Source organism: Saimiri boliviensis, chromosome 15, assembly GCF_048565385.1.
Source record: "Saimiri boliviensis isolate mSaiBol1 chromosome 15, mSaiBol1.pri, whole genome shotgun sequence".
NCBI classification, from domain to species: Eukaryota; Metazoa; Chordata; class Mammalia; order Primates; family Cebidae; genus Saimiri; species Saimiri boliviensis.
The window spans coordinates 22961468-22983230 of record NC_133463.1 but is presented as its reverse complement, the minus strand read 5'-3'; the positions used below and the strand labels follow the sequence as shown (position 1 = coordinate 22983230).

The following is a 21763-nucleotide window of genomic DNA, read 5'->3' as shown; positions in this document are numbered from 1 at the left end:
ATTGCTGAAAATCAAATACAAAAAGAAAGCATGAAAAATAGAGAAAAAACGACATACTCCTCACAGGGAAACAATGAGAATGTTGGCTGACCTCTCATCAGAAACAACGAAAGCCAGAAAACAACCATATCAATAATTACAGTAAATGCAAGTGGATTAAACACTCCAATTAGAAGAGATTTACAAACTGGATTTTTAAAAAGCAAGATATAACTTCATGTGATTTGCAAGAGACTCTCTTTAAACATAAATACTCAGATAGTTTTAAAGGAAATCACCAAATAAAAACCTGATATGGCTATATCAATGTCCCAGACAAAATAGACTTCAACTCAAGGAATACTACCAGAGATAAAGAGAATTATCATGTCATAATAATATAAGAATAAATTCATCATTAATACATAACATTTTTAAATCTGTATGCACCTAATAACAGAATTTTAAGATACACAAAGCAAAAACTGTCAAAAGTAAAGGGAGAAAGAGATAAATCCATATTCTCAGTTGAAAATTTTATCACCTGACTCTCAGTAATTGAAAGGAAAAGGAGACCTTAAAAAAATCAGTAAGAATATAGATAATTTAGCATTATCTGCCTAACTGATCTAATTGATATTTACAGAACATTACATTCAATAACTAAAAATTAGAAATTATTTTCAAATGCATATGAAATAGTCATGAAGTTAGACTACATGCTGGGCTATAAAAACAAGTTTTAATAAATGTAAAAAGACTGTAAACCTATGAAGTATGTTGTTATAATAAATTTAAGTGAGAAATCAATAACCAACATTTTTTTAAAACCCCAAAGATTTGGAGATTGAGGTAAAATTTATCTTAAGGTTTTATAAATATAGAACCCTAATAAATTTGAACATGACTACATGACCTCTCTCTAAGGAGTTTTAAAATAAAAAATAGGTAAGAAAGAGAGTTTAACTATTTAACACACATCTTAAGCCCACTCCATAGAAGAGCTTAAGAATCTGTGGGAGGAAGTTTTTAATATAATTTAAACATTTTTTTATGTATTAAAAAGAACAAAAGTCATTTCCATATTTTAAATAATTCAAATGCCTTTCATATAGCTATCAAAAGAAAACTCTGCTTTGGCAAAGAAAGGTTTTTATCACAAATCACACATAAAATTGAAATACAAAACTGTCATTTAATTTATATTCTGGAAAATGAAACATTCTACTCCACAGGCCCCTCAGCAGTAATAGCATACACAGTAGCAACAGGCACACATAACTAATAAGTAATTCATGTTGATATTCCTTGTCTTTCATCTACCAACATGAATTCAATGTTTCTATTCCTTAGAGAAATCCAAAATTCAGCAAATCTAAGGTTTTTCAATACTAAACCTGGACAAACCTTTGGTTAATTTGGCCCATTTTTATAAACGGTTCTAAATTTTGCTTATTTCTCACTATCTTAGTATTCTGCCACTGCCCGAACTAAAAATATACAAAGAGAAAGGAAAAGGGTGAGGTTGTGAAGTGGTCAAGATGATTGACTAGAAGCAGCTAGTGTGCCTGGTTCTCACGAAGAGAAATAGAAGGGGTGAGTAAATACACCTTCAACTGAAACATTCAGGTACTCACATTGGAATTAATCAAGGAAACAACCTGACCCAGAGAACAAAGAAAAACAAGGCAGGACAACAGCCACCTGGGAACAACACAGAGCCAAGGGATTCTCCACAACCTAAGGAAGCGGTGAGTGAATCGGCAACCTGGAGAAACCATGCTTCTCCCACAGATATTTACAACTCTCAGGTCAGGAGATCTTGTGAACCCACTCCACCAGGGCCTTTGGACTTTAGTCTGATGGACAGAGCTACATAGAGTCTCAGCAGAGCAGTCATTCAGGTATCCATGGAGACTCTGAAGGCTTAGATATTTGGGCTTTCCAGCAAAAGTAGCTGCAGCTTTGGCAAAGTAGGAGGTTAGGCCTGTGCATACCCCTAGAAAAGAGGCTGAATCTAGAGGGCTGAACAGCACCAGCCCATTGCACCTCCCTAAGAAGGAGCTCCTGGGAGGAAGGGTAGGCTGCCATCTTTGCTATTCAGGCACCTTAGCCATTCCAGCCTTCAGGCTTTGGAGAGTCTGAGTCTACCCAAGGTAGAAGGAATTCCCACAGCACAGCACAGCACAGCACAGCACAGCACAGCCACTCTACCAAAACAGGCCAGACTACTGCTTTAAGCAGGTACCTGATCCCATTCTTTTTCACTGGGCAGGACCTCCCAACCAGGGCCTTCAGCCACCCCCATCCAAGCTTTCCAGCCAACAGAGATCTGAATTCCTCCTGGGACAGCGCTCCCAGAGAGAGTTGCAGGCCACCATCTTTGTTGTTTGGGCAACTTAGTCATTACAACTTTGGGTTTCAGAGTGTCTGAGGTGACTGGGGGCTGAAGTGGACCCCCAGCACAACACAACTGCCCTGTGAAAATGCAGCCAGACTGCTTTTTAAGTGGGTCCCAATCCTGTTCCTCCTCACTGGGTGGGACCTCATATCCAGGGTCTGCAGCCACTTCCTACAGATGTCTTTAAGCTGGCAACTGTTCCATACCTCCCTGGGACAAAGATCCCAGAAAAAGGGGCAGGCTACCATTTTGCTGTTTCACAGCCTTCACTAGTAACACCTCTAAGTTCTGGAAAATCTGAGGTGACTAGGACTGGAGCAGGCCCTAAGCATACCACAGCAGTCCTACCGAGAAGTGCCCAGACTGTTACATGGGCGCCCATTCCCACATCTGCTCACTGGGCAGGTCTGCCATCCCTGAGCCTCCAACCACCCCCTGCTAGAGCTACCAAGCCAGTACCAACTCAGTAATTCCATGGACAGAGCGTCCGGGGGCAACTGAAAGCCTCTTGCCACTGCCTCTGCAGCAGAACTGGCCTTGCCACCCTCGGACTAACAAAGGAACAAAGAGCCCAAGTGCCTTATCCCCACCTCCAATGAGCTGCAATCAACCTAAGAAGAAGAGGCCAACCAATCTCCCACAGGTCCCCCATGCTCTACATAGCTTGTCACAAAACAGAAAACCTCTGGCTTGGACCCACAGCAAAAACCCTCCATCTTGGGCTGACTGCAATGAGCAATTGCTGACCTGCATCTCTCTGGGGTGGAGCCCCCAGGAGTCAAGCAAATGACCCTTGGCCACAACCAGTACTATGATCTTTTCCTCTGCTGCCTCTAACCTGGAGAAGGAACATAAGCATTAAGACTGTCCCAGGGCTGCAGTGGGCAGCCCAAGAGTGAAAAGTTGTAAATCACAGCCAGCACTCAAGGGAGAGAAGAATCCATACTTTCAGAGCACTGACAAAGAACACAGTTGCAACTGTAAGGAAACATGGAGCCACACAATCAAGCAAGAGTCTACCAACTGACTGATAAGCCTAAATGTCACCTGCTGGATCATACCCCAAAGCTTCAACACCAAAAATGCCTCACTGATATATTCCCACTGAAACCAGAGACAAGAAGTCAGTTTCAAATAAAGACCCTACACAAAGCCTCAGCCTAGTGAAAACATCCAGAAAAGAAGTCTATTGACTATACTTAATCTGCACTGCAGTTAAAGAAATACCTACATGCAGAGATGAGAAAGAACCAGTACAAGAACTCCAGTAACTCGAATGCTGAGTGTCTGTCATATGTCCTCCAAATGGCAACACCAGGTCTCCATCAAGAGTTCTTAACCAGGCTGTACTGGCTGGAATGACAGAAATAAAATTCAGAATATGAATAGGAATGAAGATCATCAAGATTAAGGAGAATGGCAAAAGTCAATCCAAGAAAAATAAGAATCACAACAAAGTGATACAGGAGCTGACGAACGAAATAGCAGGTATTAAGAAGAACCTAATGGGTCTGGCAGAGTTGAATAACACAATACAAGAATTTCACGATGCAATTACAAGTACTAACAGCAGAATAAACCAAGCTGAGAAAACAATCTTAGAATTTGAAGACTGGTTCTATGAAATAAGACAATCAGACAAAAATAAAGAAAAAAGAATAAAAAGGAATAAACAAAACCTCCAAGAAGTATGGAATTCTTTACATGTAAAGAAGCCAAATCTATGAGTCATTGTCATCTCTGAAAGAGAAGGAGAGAAAGCAAACATCTTAACAACTTGAAAAATATCTTTCAGGATATCATCCATGGAAGCATCCCCAACTTTGCTAGAGAGGCCAACAGTCAAATTCAGAAAATACAGAGAACTCCTGAAGGATTCTACACAAGGAGATCATCCCTAAAACATGTAATTGTCAGATCTTTCAAGGTCAAAATGAAAGAAAGAATGTTAAAGGAAGATAGAGAGAAAGGGCAAGTCACCTACAAAGGGATCCACATCAGGATAACAGTGGACCTCTCAGCTAAAACCCTACAAGCCAGAAGAGATTGGGGTCTATATTCCACATTCTTAAAGAAAAATATCTTCAACCAAGAATTTCATATCCAGCGAAACTAAGTGAAGGAGCAATAAGATCCTTTTCAGCTAAGCAAATATTGAGGAACTTCATTACTACCAAATCTACCTTTCAAGAGATCTTGAAAGGAGCAGTAAATACAGACTGCTACCAGCTAATACAAAACACACTTAAACACATAGACCAGGCCAGGCGTGGTGGCTCATGCCTGTAATCTCAGCACTTTGGGAGGCCGAGGCAGGCAGATCACAAGGTCAGGAGCTCAAGACCATCCTGGCCAACATAGTGAAACTCTGTCTCTAATAAAAATACAAAAATTAGCTTGGTGTGGTGGCACATGCCTGTAGTCCCAGCTACTCAGAAGGCTGAGGTGGGAGTCTCTTGAACATGGGAGGAGGAGGTTACAGTGAGCCAAGACCATGCCATTGCACTCCAGTCTGGATGACAGAGTGACACTCCTTCTCAAAAAAAAAAAAAAAAAAAAAAAAAAACACATAGACCAGTGTTACTGTAAAACAACCACACAAACAACATGACCCAATGCAGGAGCACCCTGTATTAATCTGTTCTCACAGTGCAATAAAGATACTACACTGAGACTAGGTAATTTATAAACAAAAGAGGTTTAATTGACTCACAGTTCCATATGGCTAGGGAGGCCACAGGAAACTTTCAATCATGGTAGAAGGGGAAACAGGCACATCTTACATGGCAGCAGCCAAGAGAAAACAAGAGTGTGTGAAGGAGGAACTGTCAAAACACTTATAAAATCATCAGCTCTGGTGAAAGCTCACTCACTATCACAAGAAGAGCATGGAGGACTTTCAGGCCAATATCCATGATAAACATTGATGCAAAAATTTCCAATAAAATACTGGCAAACCTAATCCAAAACTACATCAAAAAGCTTATCCATCACAATCTAGATGGCTTCATCCCAGGGATACAAGGCTGGTTCAACATCTGCAAATCTATAAACATAATCCAGCACATAAACAGAACTAAAGATAAAAACCACATGATTATCTCAATAGATGCAGAGAAGGCCTTCAACAAAATTCAACAGTGCTTTACGCTAAAAACTCTCAATAAAATAGGTATCAATGGATCATATCTAAAAATAATTAGAGCTATCTATGATAAACACACAACCAATATCATACTGAATGAGAAAAAAACTGGAAGCATTCCCTTTGAAAACTAGCATAAGACAAGGATGCCCTTTCTCACCACTCCTATTCAATGTAGTATTGGAAGTTCTGGCTACAGTGATCAGGCAAAAGAAAGAAATAAAGAGCATTTGAATAGGAAGAGAGAACATCAAATTGTCCCTGTTTGCAGATGACATGATTGCATATTTAGAAAACCCTGTCATCTCAGCCCAAATTCTCCTTAAGCTGATAAGCAACTTCAGCAAAGTCCTAGGATACAAAATCAATGTGCAAAAATTGCAAGCATTCCTACACACCAATAACAGACAAACGGAGAGCCAAATCATGAGAGAACTCCCATTCACAATGGCTACAAAGAGAATAAAATACCTATGAATACAACTAACAAGGGATGTGAAGGTCCTCTTCAAGGAGAACTACAAACCACTGTTCAAGGAAATAAGGGAGGACATAAACAAATGGCAAAACATTCCATGCTCATGGTTAGGAAGAATCAATATGGTGAAAATGGCCATACTGCCCAAAGTAATTTATAGATTCAATGCTACCCCCATCAAGCTACCATTGACTTTCTTCACAGAACTGGAAAAAGAACACCTTAAACTTTATATGGAACCAAAAAAGAGCCCACACAGCCAAGACAATCCTAAGGAAAAAAAAGAAAAAACAAAGCTGGAGGCATCACGCTACCTGACTTCAAACTATACTACAAGGCTACTGTAATCAAAACAGCACATTACTGGTACCAAAACAGAGATATAGACCAATGGAACAGAACAGAGGCCTCAGAAAGAAAACCACACATCTACAACCATCTGATCTTTGACAAACCTGACAAAAACAAGCAATGGGGAAAGGATTCCCAATTTAATAAATGGTGCTGGGAAAACTGGCTAGCCATATGCAGAAAGCTGAACCTAGACCCCTTCCTTACACTTTATACAAACATTAACTCTAGATGGATTAAAGATTTAAACATGAGGTCTAACCATAAAAACTCTAGGAAAAAACCTAGGCAATACCATTCAGGACATAGGCATAGGTAAGGACTTCATGACTAAAACACAAAAAGCAATGGCAACAAAAGCCAAAATAGACAAATGGGATCTAATTAAACTTAAGAGCTTCTGCACAGCAAAAGAAACTATTGATAGAGTGAACTGGCAACCAACAAATGGGAAAAAAATTTTTGGAATCTACCCAACTGATAAAGGGCTAATATCTAAAATCTACAAAGAACTTAAACAAATTTACAAGAAAAAAAAAACCATTAAAAAGTAAGCAAAGGATATGAACAGACACATTTCAAAAGAAGACATTTATGTGGCAAAAAAAAAAATATGAAATAAAGCAAGCTCATCATCACTGGTGATTAGAGAAATGCAAATCAAAACCACATTGAGATACCACCTCACACCAGTTAGAATGGTGATCATCAAAAAACCTGGAGACAACAGATCCTGGAGAAGATGTGGAGAAATAGGAACGCTTTTACACTGTTGGTGGGAGTTTATATTAATTCAATCATTGTGGAAGACAGTGTGGTGGTTCCTCAAGAATCTAGAAATACAAATACCATTTGACCCAGCAATCCCATTACTGGGTATACACCCAAAGGAGTATAAATCATTCTATTATAAAGACACATGCACATGTCTGTTTATTGCAGCACTGTTCACAATGGCAAAGTCTTGGAACCAACCCAAATGCCCATCAATGACAGACTGGATGAAGAAAATGTGGCACATATACACCATGGAATACTATGTGGCTATAAAAAAGGACAACTTCATGTCCTTTGCAGGGACATGGATGAATCTGGAAACCATCATTCTCAGCAAACTGACACAAGAACAGAAAACCAAACACCTCATGTTCTCACTCACAAGTAGGTGTTAAGCAATGAGAACACACAGACACAGGGAGGGGGACATCACATACCAAGGCCTGGTGGGTGGGGGTTAGGGAAGGAATAGCAGGGTGTGGGGAGATGGGGGAGGGATAGCATTAGGAGACGGGGTGATAGATGCAGCAAACCACCACTATGGTTCATGCATACCTATGTACAAATCTGCACGATCTGCACATGTACCCCAGAACTTAAAGTATAATTAATAAATAAATAAATAAATAACAAATAATAATAATAATAATAATAAAACCACCCTCATAATCTAATCACCTCCCTCGCTCGACATTTGGGAATTACAATTTGAGATGAGATTTGGGTGGGGGCATGGAGCCAAACCACCACATTCACAAAGCAAGTTCTTACAGACCTACAAAGAGACATAGACTCCCACACAATAATAGTGGGAGACTTCAACACTCCACAGACAGTATTAGACAGATCATCAAGGCAGAAAATTAACAAAGATATTTAGGGCCTAAACTCAGCATTGGACCAAATGGGTCTGATAGACCTTTACAGAAGTCTCCACCCCAAAACAACAGAATATACATTCTTCTCATTGCCATATGTTACATACTGTAAAATTGACCACATAATTGGACATAAAACAATCTTCAACAAATGTAAAAAAAAACCTGAAATCAGACCAAACACATTCTTGGACCACAGTGCAATAAAAACAGAAGACAACACAATGAAACCCACTCAAAACTATACAATTACATGGAAGTTAAACAACATGCTCCTGAATGACTTTTGAGTAAATAATGAAATTAAGGCAGAAATCAGGAAGCTCTTCTAAAACAGTGAGAACAAAGATAAAACATACTTAGAATCTCTGAAACACAGCTAAGGTAGTGTTAAGAGGGAAATTCATATTGCTAAATGCCTATGTCAAGAAGTTAAAAAGATCTTAACAACCTAACTCTACAACTGAAAGAATTAGAGAAGCAACAACAAATCAACCCCAAAGCTAGCAGAAGATGAGAAATAACAAAAATCAAAGCTGAACTGAAGGAAATCAAGACACACACACAAAAAAAAATTTCAAAAGATCAACCAATCTAGGAAATGATTTTTTGAAAAAAATATTAAAATACATAGGCCACTAACTAGACTAATTAAGAAGAAAAAAAAAGAAGACCCAAATAAACACTAGTAAAACTGACAAAGGGAATGTTACTCCTGATCCCACAGAAATAAAAACAACCATCAAAAACTACTACAAACACCTCTACACACACAAACTAGAAAACCTAGAAGACATTAATAAATTCCTGGACACATACATCCTCCCAAGACTGAGCCAGGAAGAAACTGATTCCCTGAACAGACCAATAATGAGCTCTGATATAGAATCAGTAATAAACAGCCTACCAACCAAAAAAAAAGCCCAGGACCTCATCGGTTAACAGTCAAAGTCTACCAGATGTACAAAGTCTACCAGGTGGTATTATTACCACAGAAACTATTTCAAGAAAATGAGAAGGGACTTCTCCCCAGTTCATTCTATGATGCCAACATCATCTTGATACCAAAACCTGGCAGACACAAAACCAAAAAAAGAAAATTTCAGGCCAATATCCTTGATAAACATCAATGCAAAATCCTCAACAAAATACTGGCAAACTGAATCCAGCTGCACATCAAAAAGCTAATCTACCATGATCAAGCAGCCTTCATTCCTGGGATGCAAGGTTGGTTCAACATATGAAAATCTATAAATGTGATTCATCACATAAACAGAACTAAAGACAAAAACCACATGATCATCTCAACAGATGTGAAAAAAGCCCTTTGACAAAACTGAACATTCTTCCATGTTAAAAACTCTCAATAACCTAGGTATTGAGGGAACATACCTCAAAACAATAAGAGCCATCTATTACAAGCACATAGCCAACATCATACTGAATGAGCAAAAGCTGGAAGCATTCCCCTTGAAAACTAACACAACACAAGGATGCCCTCTCTCACTACTTTTATTTAACATAGTATTAGAAGTCCTAGCCAGAGCCATCAGTCAAGAGAAAAAATAAATAAAGGACATTCAAATAATAAGAGAGGAAGTCAAACTATCTCTTTTTACAGATGGCATGGTTCTATATGTAAAAACCCCACAGTCTTGGCCCAAAAGCTCCTTTAGCTGATAAACAACTTCAGCAAAGGTGCAGGATACAAAATCGATGTACAAAAATAACTAGCATTCCTATGCATCAACAACAACCAAACTGAGAGCCAAATAAGAAAAGTTATTCCATTCACAGTTGCCACAAAAAAAATTAAAAATACCCATAAATACAGTTAACCAGGGAGGTGAAAAATATCTACAATGAGAATTACAAAACACTGTTCAAAGAAATCAAAGAAGACACAGCAAATGGAAAAACATCCCATCATCATAAACAGGAAGAATCAATATCATTAAAATGGCTATACTGCCCAAAGCAATTTACAAATTCAATGCTCTACCTGTTAAATTACCAATGACATTCTTCATAAAAGTAGAAAAAAATATTTTAAAATTTATATGGAACCAAAAAAAGAGCCTGAATAGTCAAGGCAATCCTAAGCAAAAAGCACAAATCCGGAGGCACCATGTTACCCAACTCCAAACTGTACTACAGGACTATAGTGGTAATGATACAAAAACAGACACACAAACTGGTGGAACAGAATAATGAGACCCAAAATACAGCCACATATCTTTGACTATCTGATCTTTGACAAAGCTGACAAAAACGAGCAATGGGGAAAAAATTCCCCATTCAGTAAATGGTGCTAGGATAACTGACTAGCCATAAGCAGAAGATTGAGGTTGGACCTCTTTCTTACACCATATACAAAAACCAACTGATTACAGATTAAACCCTTAAATGTAAAACCCAAAACTATAAAATACTCTGGAAGACAATCTAGGCAATACTATCCTGGATCTAGAAACAGGCAAAGATTTCACAATGAAGACACCAAATGCAATTGCAACAAAAGCAAAAATTGACAAATGGGATCTAATTAAACTTAAAAGCTTCTGCACAGCAAAAGAAACTACCAACAGAGTAAACAAACGACCTACAAAGTGGGAGAAAGTATTTGCAAACTATGCCAGCTGACACAAGTCTAATACCCAGTTTTTATAAGGAACTTAAACAACTTTACAAAAGAAAAACAAACGATGCCATTAAAAAGTGGGCAAAGGATATGAACAGATACTTCTCAAAAGAAGACAACAAGCTTATAACAAAAAGCTCAATACCACTGATCATTAGAGAAATGCAAATCAAAACTGCAATGAGATACCATCTGACACCAGTCAGAATGGCTATTACTAAAAAGCCAAAATATAACAGGTGCTGGTGAGGCTGCAGAGCAAAGGGAACCCTTATACACTGTTGGTGGGAGCGTAAATTAGTTCAACCATTGTGGAAAGCAGTATGGCAATTCCTCAGAGAGTTAAAAGAACTACCATTTGACTCAGCAATTCCATTACTGGGTATATACCCAGAGGAATATAAAGCATTCTACCATAAAGACACATGCACACAAGTGTTCACAGCAGCAGTATAGAATAGCAAAGACATAGAATCACCTAAATACCTGTCAATAACAGACTGGATAAAGAAAATGTGATACATATACACTATGGAATATTACACAGCCTTAAAAAAAATCATGTCTTTTGCCAGAACATGGAAAGAGTAAGAGGCTATCATCCTTAGTCAACTAACATAGGAACAGAAAACCAAATACTGCATGTTCTCATTTACAAGTAGGAGCTAAGTTTTAAGAAGTTATGAACACAAAGGAAACAACAGACACTGGCATCTCCTTGAGGGAGAGGGTGTAAGGAGGGAGGGGAACAAAAAAGATAACTATTTGGAACTGAGCTTAATACCTGTGTGATGCAATAATATGTATAACAAAGTCCTGTGGCACATGTTTATCTATGTAACAAACCTTCACATGTACCCCTAAACCTAAAATACAAATTCTTAAAAAGAAAAAAGAAAAACAAAGACAGAAAATCAAAAACAAAAAGAGGATAAGTGTTTATCTACCTTGCATCCTCCACTAACGCCCAGCCTAATTCAATTTTCTTTTTCTTCTTTTTTAAATGGGCAAAATATTTAAATAATTAAAAAATTAGAAAGTGATAATGTGAAAATGCTATCATACTCTTGTAACCCACTTTTATCCTTCCTGTGACCACAAGAATTCAGTTATTAGTTTCATGTGTACCCATCTAGAGTTTCTTCATGCAGATACAAGCAAACATAAGTATATATTCATTTTCACCATCTTTTGTTACATAGATTGTAACACACTATATCTCCTATCTGCATCTTGTCTTTTCACTCAAAAATAAATCCCAGATATCTTTTCACTTCAGTACATAAAGTACTTTATCATTCTTTATGATAGTTATATAGTATGCCATTGTATAGTATATTACAAACTCTATCAAACTAAAACTGTTTTCAATATTTTTCTATTACAAACAATGCTACACTTTAAAATTGTGTGCATATGTCAGTTTACATGTATGTAAGTATGATACATTTCTAGAAGAAGCAGCTCTTGGACTAAATATACATATTTGCAATATGGTCAAGCTACTTTCCACCGAAATTATACTAAACCATACTCTGATGAACAAGGTATGAAAGTATCTGTTTTCCCATACTTTACTAAGAGAGTATATTGTCATTTAGATTTTTGTCAATCTAGTAAATGGGGAATAATATCTCAATGTAGTTTTAATTGGAATTTTTCATGAATGACGCTTAGCATATTTTATATAATTTAAGACGCATTTGTATTTCCTTGTCTATGAACGATCCTTATTCTTTTCCCACTTTTCTATCGGGTAGATAGTCTAACTTTTTGACTTCCAGAAACTCTTTGAATTCAGAGGACTAGCCCTTTGTCTGTTATAAGTTACAATTCTTTTTCCCTGTTAATGTTGTTTTTCTTTGGTTATGCTTTTGTTGTGTATTTTAGGATTTTCGATTTTGTTTATTAGCATGCATTTATTATAGTCAAATCTACATTTGTTATAGCTTCTGGATTTTGAGTCACGGTTACAAAGGCTTTCCCCATTTCAAAGTTATAAAGGAATTCTCCCATGTTTTCTTTTATAGTATTTTACATTAAATATTTGATTCATTGGAAATTTATCCTGCTATCTAGTATCCTACCTAGAAGGATAATATGTTTTCTTAAAGTATCCCAGCTTTATAAGTTAATAAAACTTTTACTGTTCTCATGCTGCATATTCTGGCTATTGCTTCCTTTCTTTTCTAGTCAATTTCAAAAAAAAAAAAAAAAAATCTGTGGTCTGTCCATTCATATGGCATACAGAGAAAAACTCATTTACTGCCCTTGCAATTTGGATGGGTGATGGGGAGAACTCTTGCAGATTATCCTTTCAAAATTTCTCCTGGCTTGGAAGAATCAGAACTCATATTTTGTCACATCAAAAACTGTGACATGACAAAGACACATACATTATTTCACATTTCTCCCAGTGTCTACCTCTATGTTTCTACTAATATACTTCTGAAGATTTCAACATCACTTCCACAGAACGAAGATTTCATCTCCACTGAAGAGACCTCTTTTCCAGATCATGTGCCATGGTAGGGCATAGCCTAAGCCTGACCTTTGGGTGAAAACTATTATTGCCAATTAAAATTTACATATTTTGTTTCCTTCTAAATAGATACCCAGTTTCCCCAACACTTATAACAACTAAACACAAAATCAGTAAAACTGTACAATATCTGAATGGCACTATCAACTATACTCACTAAATTTCATTTATAGAATACTAGAACAATTGCAGAAACACATATGTTTCAAGTGTACATGAAACATTCATAAAGATAGACCACATGTTAGACAATAAAATAACTCTGAATAAATTTCAAAAGATTGAAATCATAAGAGTATGTTATCTGAACACAAAATAATTAAAAATCAACATTAAAAATATCTACAAAAGACCCAAATATTTCAAAAAACATTTAATAGTCTAACCCTTTAGTAAAAGACAAAATCACCAGGAAGCTAAAAAATATTTCGAACTAGACTGGGCACAGTGGCTCATGTTTATAATCCCATCACTTTGGGAGGCCAAGGCAGGAAGATCACTGGAGGCCAAGAGTTCGAGGACAACGCACTGAGACCTATCTGTACAAAAAATTAAAAATTAGCTGGCCCTGATGGCACATGCCTGTAATGCTAGCAATTTAGGTGACTGAGATGGGAGGATCACCTGAGCCCAGGGGTTCAAGGTTATAATGAGCTATACTGATCCTGTCTCTATGAAAAAAGAAAAGAAAAAAGGAAGGGAAGGGAAGGGGAAGGGAGGGGAGGGAAGGGAGAGAAATCCTGTCATTTTCATTTGCAGCAACATGGATGAAACTGGAGAACACTGTGTTAAGTGAAAAGAGCCAGGCCACACACAGAAAGACAAATTTCATGTTTTCAGTCATATAAGGGAGCTAAAAGCTAAAACAAACTTATGGAGATAGAGAGTAGACTAATAGTTACTAGAGTCTGAGAAGGGTAGCAGGGAGTCAGGTAGTAGTGGGGATGGTTAATGGGTACAAAAACGTGGTTAGAATAAGAGGCTCTAGCATTTGATAACACAACAGAGTGACTAAAGTCAATGATAATTTATTGTATATTTTTAAATAACTAAGAGTGAAATTGGAATGTTCTTAACACAAAAGAAAATAATAAATACTTGAGGTGAGAAATATCCCAATTACCCTTAGGTGATTATCACACATTATGTATGTCTGAATCAAAACATCACACATACTCCATAAATACATACACCTATTATGGACCCATAATAATTAAAACTGAAATTTTTTTTAAAAAGAAGCCAAAGAGGAAAAAACACCAAAAGGAGTAAAGGTAAAAATTACATTCAATTTCTCCTCAGAAACCATTCAAGAAAGAAGAAAATGAATTTGAGAGGCTAAAGGAAACAGATTACTTGAGCCTAGGAGCTTAAAACCAGCCTGGGCAAAATGGTGAACCCCATCTCTACTAAAAACACAAAAATTAGCCAGGCGTGGTGGTGCACACCTGTAGTCCCAGCTACTCAAGAGGCATTGCTCGAACCCGGGAGGCAGAGGTTGCACTGAGCCAAAACCATGCCACTGCATGCCAGCCTGGGTGACAGAGTGAGAATCTGTCTAGAAAAAGAAATTCTGTCTCTACCAGAAAAAAATACAAAAATTAGCTCAGTGTGGTGGCATGCACCTGTAGTCCCAGCTACTTGTGGGGCTGAAGTGGGAGAATCACCTGAGCCCAGGGAGTTAGAGGTTGCAGTGAACTGTGACTGTACCACTGCAGCACTCCAGCCTGAACAATACGGTGAGATTCTGTCTCAAAAAATAAAAAAAGAGAGAGAATGAACTAAAATATTTAAAATATTCAGAGAAAAGAAAAAAAAGAAGGAAGAAAGAAAAATATCACTCTGAATTCTGTGCCCTGTGAAATTATACTTCGAAAGTGAAGGATAATAAAGATTTCCACAAACACTGGGGGAATCTGTTGCCAGTAGACTTACCTTGCAAGAAACATTAAAATAGATTCTTCAAAGAAAAGGAAAATGTTACAGGTCGGAAACTTGAATCTATTAATATATAAAGGAAGAGCACTGGAGAAGGAATACTTGAAGATAAATACTTATTTTTCTTGTTTTAATCTTAAGAGCAGCCAGACAAGGAAAAGACAAACCACTTTCAAAAAGCAGTAATATGACTAAAATCTAACTCCTCCAGAGCCACAAAGGAAACCGAAAAGCAATTGAATATAATATGCAGAGAGAAAATAACTGCTCATCTAGAATTCTACAGCCACTAAAATATCTCTCAAGAAAGATAATGAAATAAAGACATTTTCAAACAACCAAACAAATTGAGAGGTGGTACCACCAACAGACCCTCAATAGATGAAATTCTAAAGGGAAGACCTCAGGAAGGCAGAAGAAAAGTAATTATAGGTCCAGATGCGGTGGCTCACGTCTGCAATCCCAGCACTTTGGGAGGCCAAGGCGGGTGGATCACTTCACATTCAAGACCATCCTGGCCAACATGATGAAATCCCATCTATACTAAAAATACAAAAATTAACCAAATGTGGTAGCACATGCCTAGAACCCAGGCTACTCAGGAAGCTGAGGCAGGAGAATCTCTTGAACCCAGGAGGCAGAGGCTGCAGTAAGCCAGGAATGTGCCACTGTACGCCAGCCTGGGTAACAGAGCAAGGCCCAGTCTCAAAAAAAAAAAAAAAAAAAAAAAAAAGTAATTCTAGATAGAAGTCTAGAGATTCAAGATGAAATAAAAAATATGCATAGTAGTAAATATATAGGTAAACATAAACAAAATTTAATCAAATTTGACTACATAAAGTAGAAAAATGCATAATAATATAATCATCTAGTGGGAGTAAAAACAGGCATTAAAATGCCAACAATACAAATATATTAGTTGGGAGCATAGTAAATGGAATTCTAGGGTTTTGAGGTCTTTAAATTATCAGTGTTAACAACAAAGGTTTTGTTTTACTTTATACTTGGAACAATTTAAGACCACACATTACACATTACACTTCTAGGTGGGATACAGTATATTGGAACAGACCAATGCTCCTGCTAAAGCAACTAGAGAAACTATAAACCAGGCTGATGTATCTATAAATGCTTGTTGCCTGGAAATATTTGCTAAGACTAAGAACATTCTATGACTAAGAACAAGAGGTTGAAAACCTGGATTTTGTTCAAGCAAAGTGCTATTGTTAGGCAAGAAGGAAACTAGCTAGGTTTTAGAGGTCTTGCAAGACTGTTGAATGAGGAAAAACTGAATCAGTTTTTCCAATAAGACACATGCCAAATTTTGAAACTATAACATAGAGGCTAAAAGCTAAGCAGAAAGTCTTGGAAAAGCAAAACAGGCTTTCTGGCGGTCTTTTGGTGCCAAGATAAAAATTAGTGTTTGGGACTTGTGGAGGTGAGATGACCACACCAGGCTCTCAGTTCCCTAGAGACCACAAACCAAAAGAACCTTAGTCTAAATGCCTGCCAGAGAAAAAGAAAAATAGTGGCATTTGGAACTTCTATGATCTTTCATATACAATGTATAATATTCAATCAAAAATTACTAGGTATACCAAGAGACACTGAAAATCAAGGCAATTTGGCCTTTCTTTTATAATACAATTTATAATTTATAACACAATGTACTTTAAAGTCCTCATCTGAATGCTGATGAAAACATTTTTGCAGATGTACAAGTTTTTCATTATTAGAATGGTAAATAACAGAGAACTTACCATATTTCTAAATTCCATGAACAAGTAACTTTCATCTTTCTTCAGAACTATTAGAACTACATAATTCTCAATATTGCTCATACAGAATACTCATTTAATCTTACCTATTATATATGTATTTGGTCCTCAGCACTTTTACTCTATTTCTTTAAACATTTTCATCTTATTGAGAATGTGCTGTTCAAAAATTGCCTTCCAATACCAACAACTAAAGCACTTTCTTTCCAGCTTTTCCTAAAACTTGTAAACTTCTTTCTCATTGCACATTCTGCTTCTTTTACATACTAAAAATGTAATAACTATAGCTTTAAAAAGACAAAATATGTGAAAATACTTTGAAAACTGTAGGTCTCCACGTAAATACAGTGGCATTATTCCTATTAATTAATATAAGAAAAGCCTGGAATTTTTTTAATACATTCAACTAAGGGTCATGAATTTGTTGCTTTTTAATAGAACAAAATCAAAAATGGAATCCCTCTAAGTAATAATGAAGAGGTCATATAAAATTAAATATACAGGTAATCATGGATTTCTCAGGGCCTATTTAGATTCTAGTTTCTCTACCTATAACAACATGATTCTTAAGTTTGTTTTTATTCAGTCTGTGACTCTGTACCTAGCTAACCACATAGCTATTGCATTATTGCAGCAAAAACTTCATTTAGTTAAACCAATCATAAGTAACAAAAAAATGAGTACTCTCTCAGCTATAAGTTAAATGTCATATTTACACAGACTTAGAATATACACAGAAGATAAAAGTTCTGTAAGACAAAGAAATAAGTCTTTTTCTTTCTAATGAAAACTGAGTACCTGTCACAAGAAGTAACCTAATTAGATAAATTAAAATATCTTTATTAATGAACCTGGAAAATTTTGACAGTATGGCAATGACTTATATAAGCACAATAGTGAAGAGGAAGTAACCTTTGTGCTTCATGCAAATAAGGGGTCTTTGTACATTTGACTACCCAGATAGAAAAAGGTAGCTTCTGTTTGGATAAAAGAAAAACAGTGGTAATAATTAAACATATATGCTCACCTTGTAAAAATTCCTCCTTGCAAGCAATGAAGTAGAAGAAAACAATGCTGACTTTCTTGGCCTCCTTTCTTTAAATCAGCCTTGAACCAAGAATAACTAAAACACTGAACCACAAGTGTTCCAAAAAGCATAAAGCTTAATGCTAAAACACTAAAAACATACTGTCCTTCATGGAAAAATCTGACAGATACCCATATGTCCACAATTAAATCAGTTATATAGATTATAATGCCAAGAACTGACATCATAAAATTCTGCTTAGTATATTTCATTATGAATGACTATAGCTTTTTGTTATCTACTTTTTTCTCTCTCACAAAAAGGAAAAAACCAAACAAATATTAGTATATCATTTGGTATGGCACTGAATTTTAACTTCTACTCCCTAAATCTATTTAGAAGAAAGAATAAATATTATGAAATCGGAACACTAACACCAATGTGACTGACTTTCTTTTCTAAATCTCTAATCTGGTCCAATGTTACAAGGCTTTATTCAATCTTCTGTTTCACAGTGATCTTCATTACAGTTGATAAGACCTAAAATGAAACATATATTTAAGTTCTAAAATATCTTAAGTATAATATTAAAAACATTAGGCAATGATTTTATCAAAGCTCTACTTTTTCTAAAGATAACAAATTACCACTAAATACAGTTCTTGTAATAGCTTTGGGAAAGTCTCAGAAATATACTTGATAGTTGATAACTTCCTCTCAGGCTATTTATGTTTCAAAAATATGACCTACGCACAAAAGTATTTACAAAAGGACTATTTATAGTGGCAAATTGGAAACAACCTAAATGTTTCAACATAAGGAAATGATAAAGTAAATAAAGGTAGATTCATAAAATGGAATATTACAAAACTACTAAAATATATATAACAAAGTTACAAATGTTATAAAAATTTGTAATATGCTTTTGGCCCAGCAATTCCATCTTGAATTCTATCCTAAGGAAATATTCAAAAATGTACAAAAAGATAATCTTTACAGAACCTTTTTTATAAGAGTGAAATATTGAAAACTACCTAAATGGCAATTGAGAGGCCTAATTCAATAGATTATGGTACATCCATATTAAAGAATACACCATGCAGCCTTTAAAAAGAGTGAAGTAGCTTTGTATAAACTCACTTAGATCTTCAAGATGTATTAGGTGAAAAAAACAAATACCAGAAAGATAAATACTGTATAACATTTGTGGTTTTCAATTACATAGAGAGAGAGAAAGGGGATTGAGAGTAGGAAGCAAATGCAACTTCAGTTGTTTTCTTTCCATACCTCTATATTTTTTGAGGTGTTTTTTTTTTTCAAACAGACCTGTACTGATGTTGTTAGGTATATAATTTTTTAAATAAAAACAATAGTAAATGATACTTACGAAGAATCTCAATGACTGGAGATAATGTTTATGCTATTAATAAAAACTAACATGTACTTACCACTACCTGCCAAGCACTGAACAGAATGTTGTATATAAAATGCCCCAATTTAATTCTTCTATCACTTAAAATATAGATTCTATTATTATTATCACTATTTTATAAACATACTCTGAATGAATACAATCTGTATATAATATTTGACTCAATGGTGTTTTTTTGGTTTGTTTTCCTAATTAATTGTCAACATTTCCCAAAAAATGCAAATGTTTGACTACTATCAAAAAACAGAAAGATCTTCTATACTAGATTACTCCTTCATGAGCAGTGGCTTTAGATGGGTATATTCTCTCCTGTTCATCACAATAGCCATTTCACCCATTTCAGTCATTTCAACAGTTGGTTCTCAAAGCTAATACAGCTACCTACTAGCTGTGTGTCCTTCAATGTGTTTTTTTCAGCCTTATGCCTTATTTTCTTCATCTAAAATGTGGAGAGAATAAAGGTATATACCTTATAGGGTTGTTGTGAAGGTTAAGAAAGATAATACATGTAATACATATAAACCCCTAGAAAAGTACTTGGCACACAGTTAGGGGTCAACAAATGTTAGTTGTCATTATTACCTTGCTGACTGCTTGCCTGGCCTCTGTAAGCATAAGAGTTTGCAGTCTCTGACTTTACTTCAATGTTGAGTGAAAAAGTACTCTGGTATGATCTCAAAGGTAAGCAGGGATAAATGAGCTCTATGGCCCTGATCCAATAGGACTAGTGTTCTTACAAGAAGAGGAAGCAACACCAGAGGAAAGGCCATGTAAAAACACAAGAGGGCAGCCACTATAACCCAAGGAGAGAGAACCTCACCAGAAACCAACCCGGCTGGCACATCGATCTTGGACTTCCAGTCTCCAGAACTGTCGAAAAATTAATTTCTATTGTTTAAGCTAACTAGTCTGTGGTATTCTGCTATGGGAGCCAGACCAGTTAACAACTAAATTTCTATAAAGAATATTTATTGCTTTAAACACACCAAGTAGAATGTTTACTAAAAACACACACACACAAACTAATACTTACTGCTTTCTTATCATTTTATCACTTATAAGTATTTTGTTAAAAAGTCTTCAGAAAAATAGAAAAAGGTATTTCATTCTTCTCACAGAATAACAGTTATGATCACTGCTTCTCCCGTCAAGAATGTTATGGCCAACAGGATAGAGAGAAAAAAAAAAAACATTTTAAAAACTGAGTTTTCAAAGCATTCAAGAGGTGGACTGGCTGCTTCTAACAACCTATGCCCAGATAGATGTGTGAGCAAGGAAATGACTTAAAATTTGAATTCATATTTAAACAGGAAGCAGAGCATAAAAGTTTGAAAAATTTGCAACCTGGCCAGGTGAGAGAGAAAGAAAAAGCTTCTTCAGAAGAGGACTTCAAGGGGGCTGTAGAGCAACCACTTGCTAAAAATATTTGCATAACTAAAAGGCAGCCAACTGCTAATATCCAAGACAATGGGAAAAGGGCCTCCAATGAATTTGACAGATCTTCAAGGCAGCCCTGCCCATCACAGGCCCTGAAACCCAGGAGAACTGGGTCTCAGGGGCCAGGCACAGGGCATCACTGCTCTGTGCCACCCCAGGACACTGTTCCATGCATCCTTGCCACTCTGGCTCCAGCTATGGCTCAAAGGGGCCAAGGTATAGCTTGGGCCACTGCACAGGAAGGCATAAGCCATAAACCTTGGCGGCTTCCATGTGGTAAGCCTGTAGGTAGGCAGAGTGTAAAAGTGAAGGAGGCTTGGCAACCTCCCCCTAGATTTCAGAGGATGTATGGAAAAGCCTGGGTACCCAACCAGAAGCCTGCTACAGGGACAGAGCCCTCACAGAGAACAGCTACTGGGGCAATATGAAGGGGAAAATGTGAGGTTGTAGACCTCACACAGAATTCCCAGTAGGGCGTTGCCCTACAGGAGATGTAAGAAGGGGCTACTGTCCTCCAAACTCCAGAATGACAGAGCTACCAACAACTTACACCCTGCACCTGGAAAAGCCACAGTCACTCAACAACCTGTGAAAGCAGCCATGGAAGTGAATTCTGCAAAGCCACATGGATGGACCCTGGGAGCCCACCACCTGCACTAGTATGCATGGGATATGGGGTATGGAATCAAAGGAGATTATTTTTCAGCTTTAAGATTTAATGACTGTCCTGCTGAGTTTCAAACTTGTGTAGGGCCTGTAGCCCCTTTCTTTTGGCCAATTTCTCCATTTTGGAATGGAAATGTTTACCCAATACTACCTTGGAAGTAAATAACTTGTTTTGATTTTACAGGTTCATAGGTAAAAGGAACTCATTTCCAAATGAGACCTGGGACTTGGGACTTCTGAATTAATGTTGCAATGAGTTAAACCTTTGAGGGATTATTGGGGAGGCATGATTG

The 21763-nt window shown here is 36.7% G+C and overlaps 1 protein-coding gene across 10 annotated transcripts in view; it reads right to left on the bottom strand.

Moving 5' to 3' along the window:
• XKR9 (XK related 9) overlaps positions 1–21763 on the bottom strand; it is a 112153-nt gene that overhangs the window by 25553 nt on the left and 64837 nt on the right. For 8 of the 10 annotated variants that reach the window (XM_074386762.1, XM_074386768.1, XM_074386765.1 and 5 more), the window contains one exon: positions 17936–18475. In XM_074386762.1, coding sequence (XP_074242863.1) covers positions 17936–18207 — 272 coding nt within the window. In that variant the 5' untranslated portion in view covers positions 18208–18475. Of the gene's footprint in view, positions 1–3611; positions 3776–17935; positions 18476–20400; positions 20930–21763 lie in introns of those variants that run through there. The other 2 variants (XM_074386769.1, XM_074386770.1) reach the window with 2 other exon arrangements.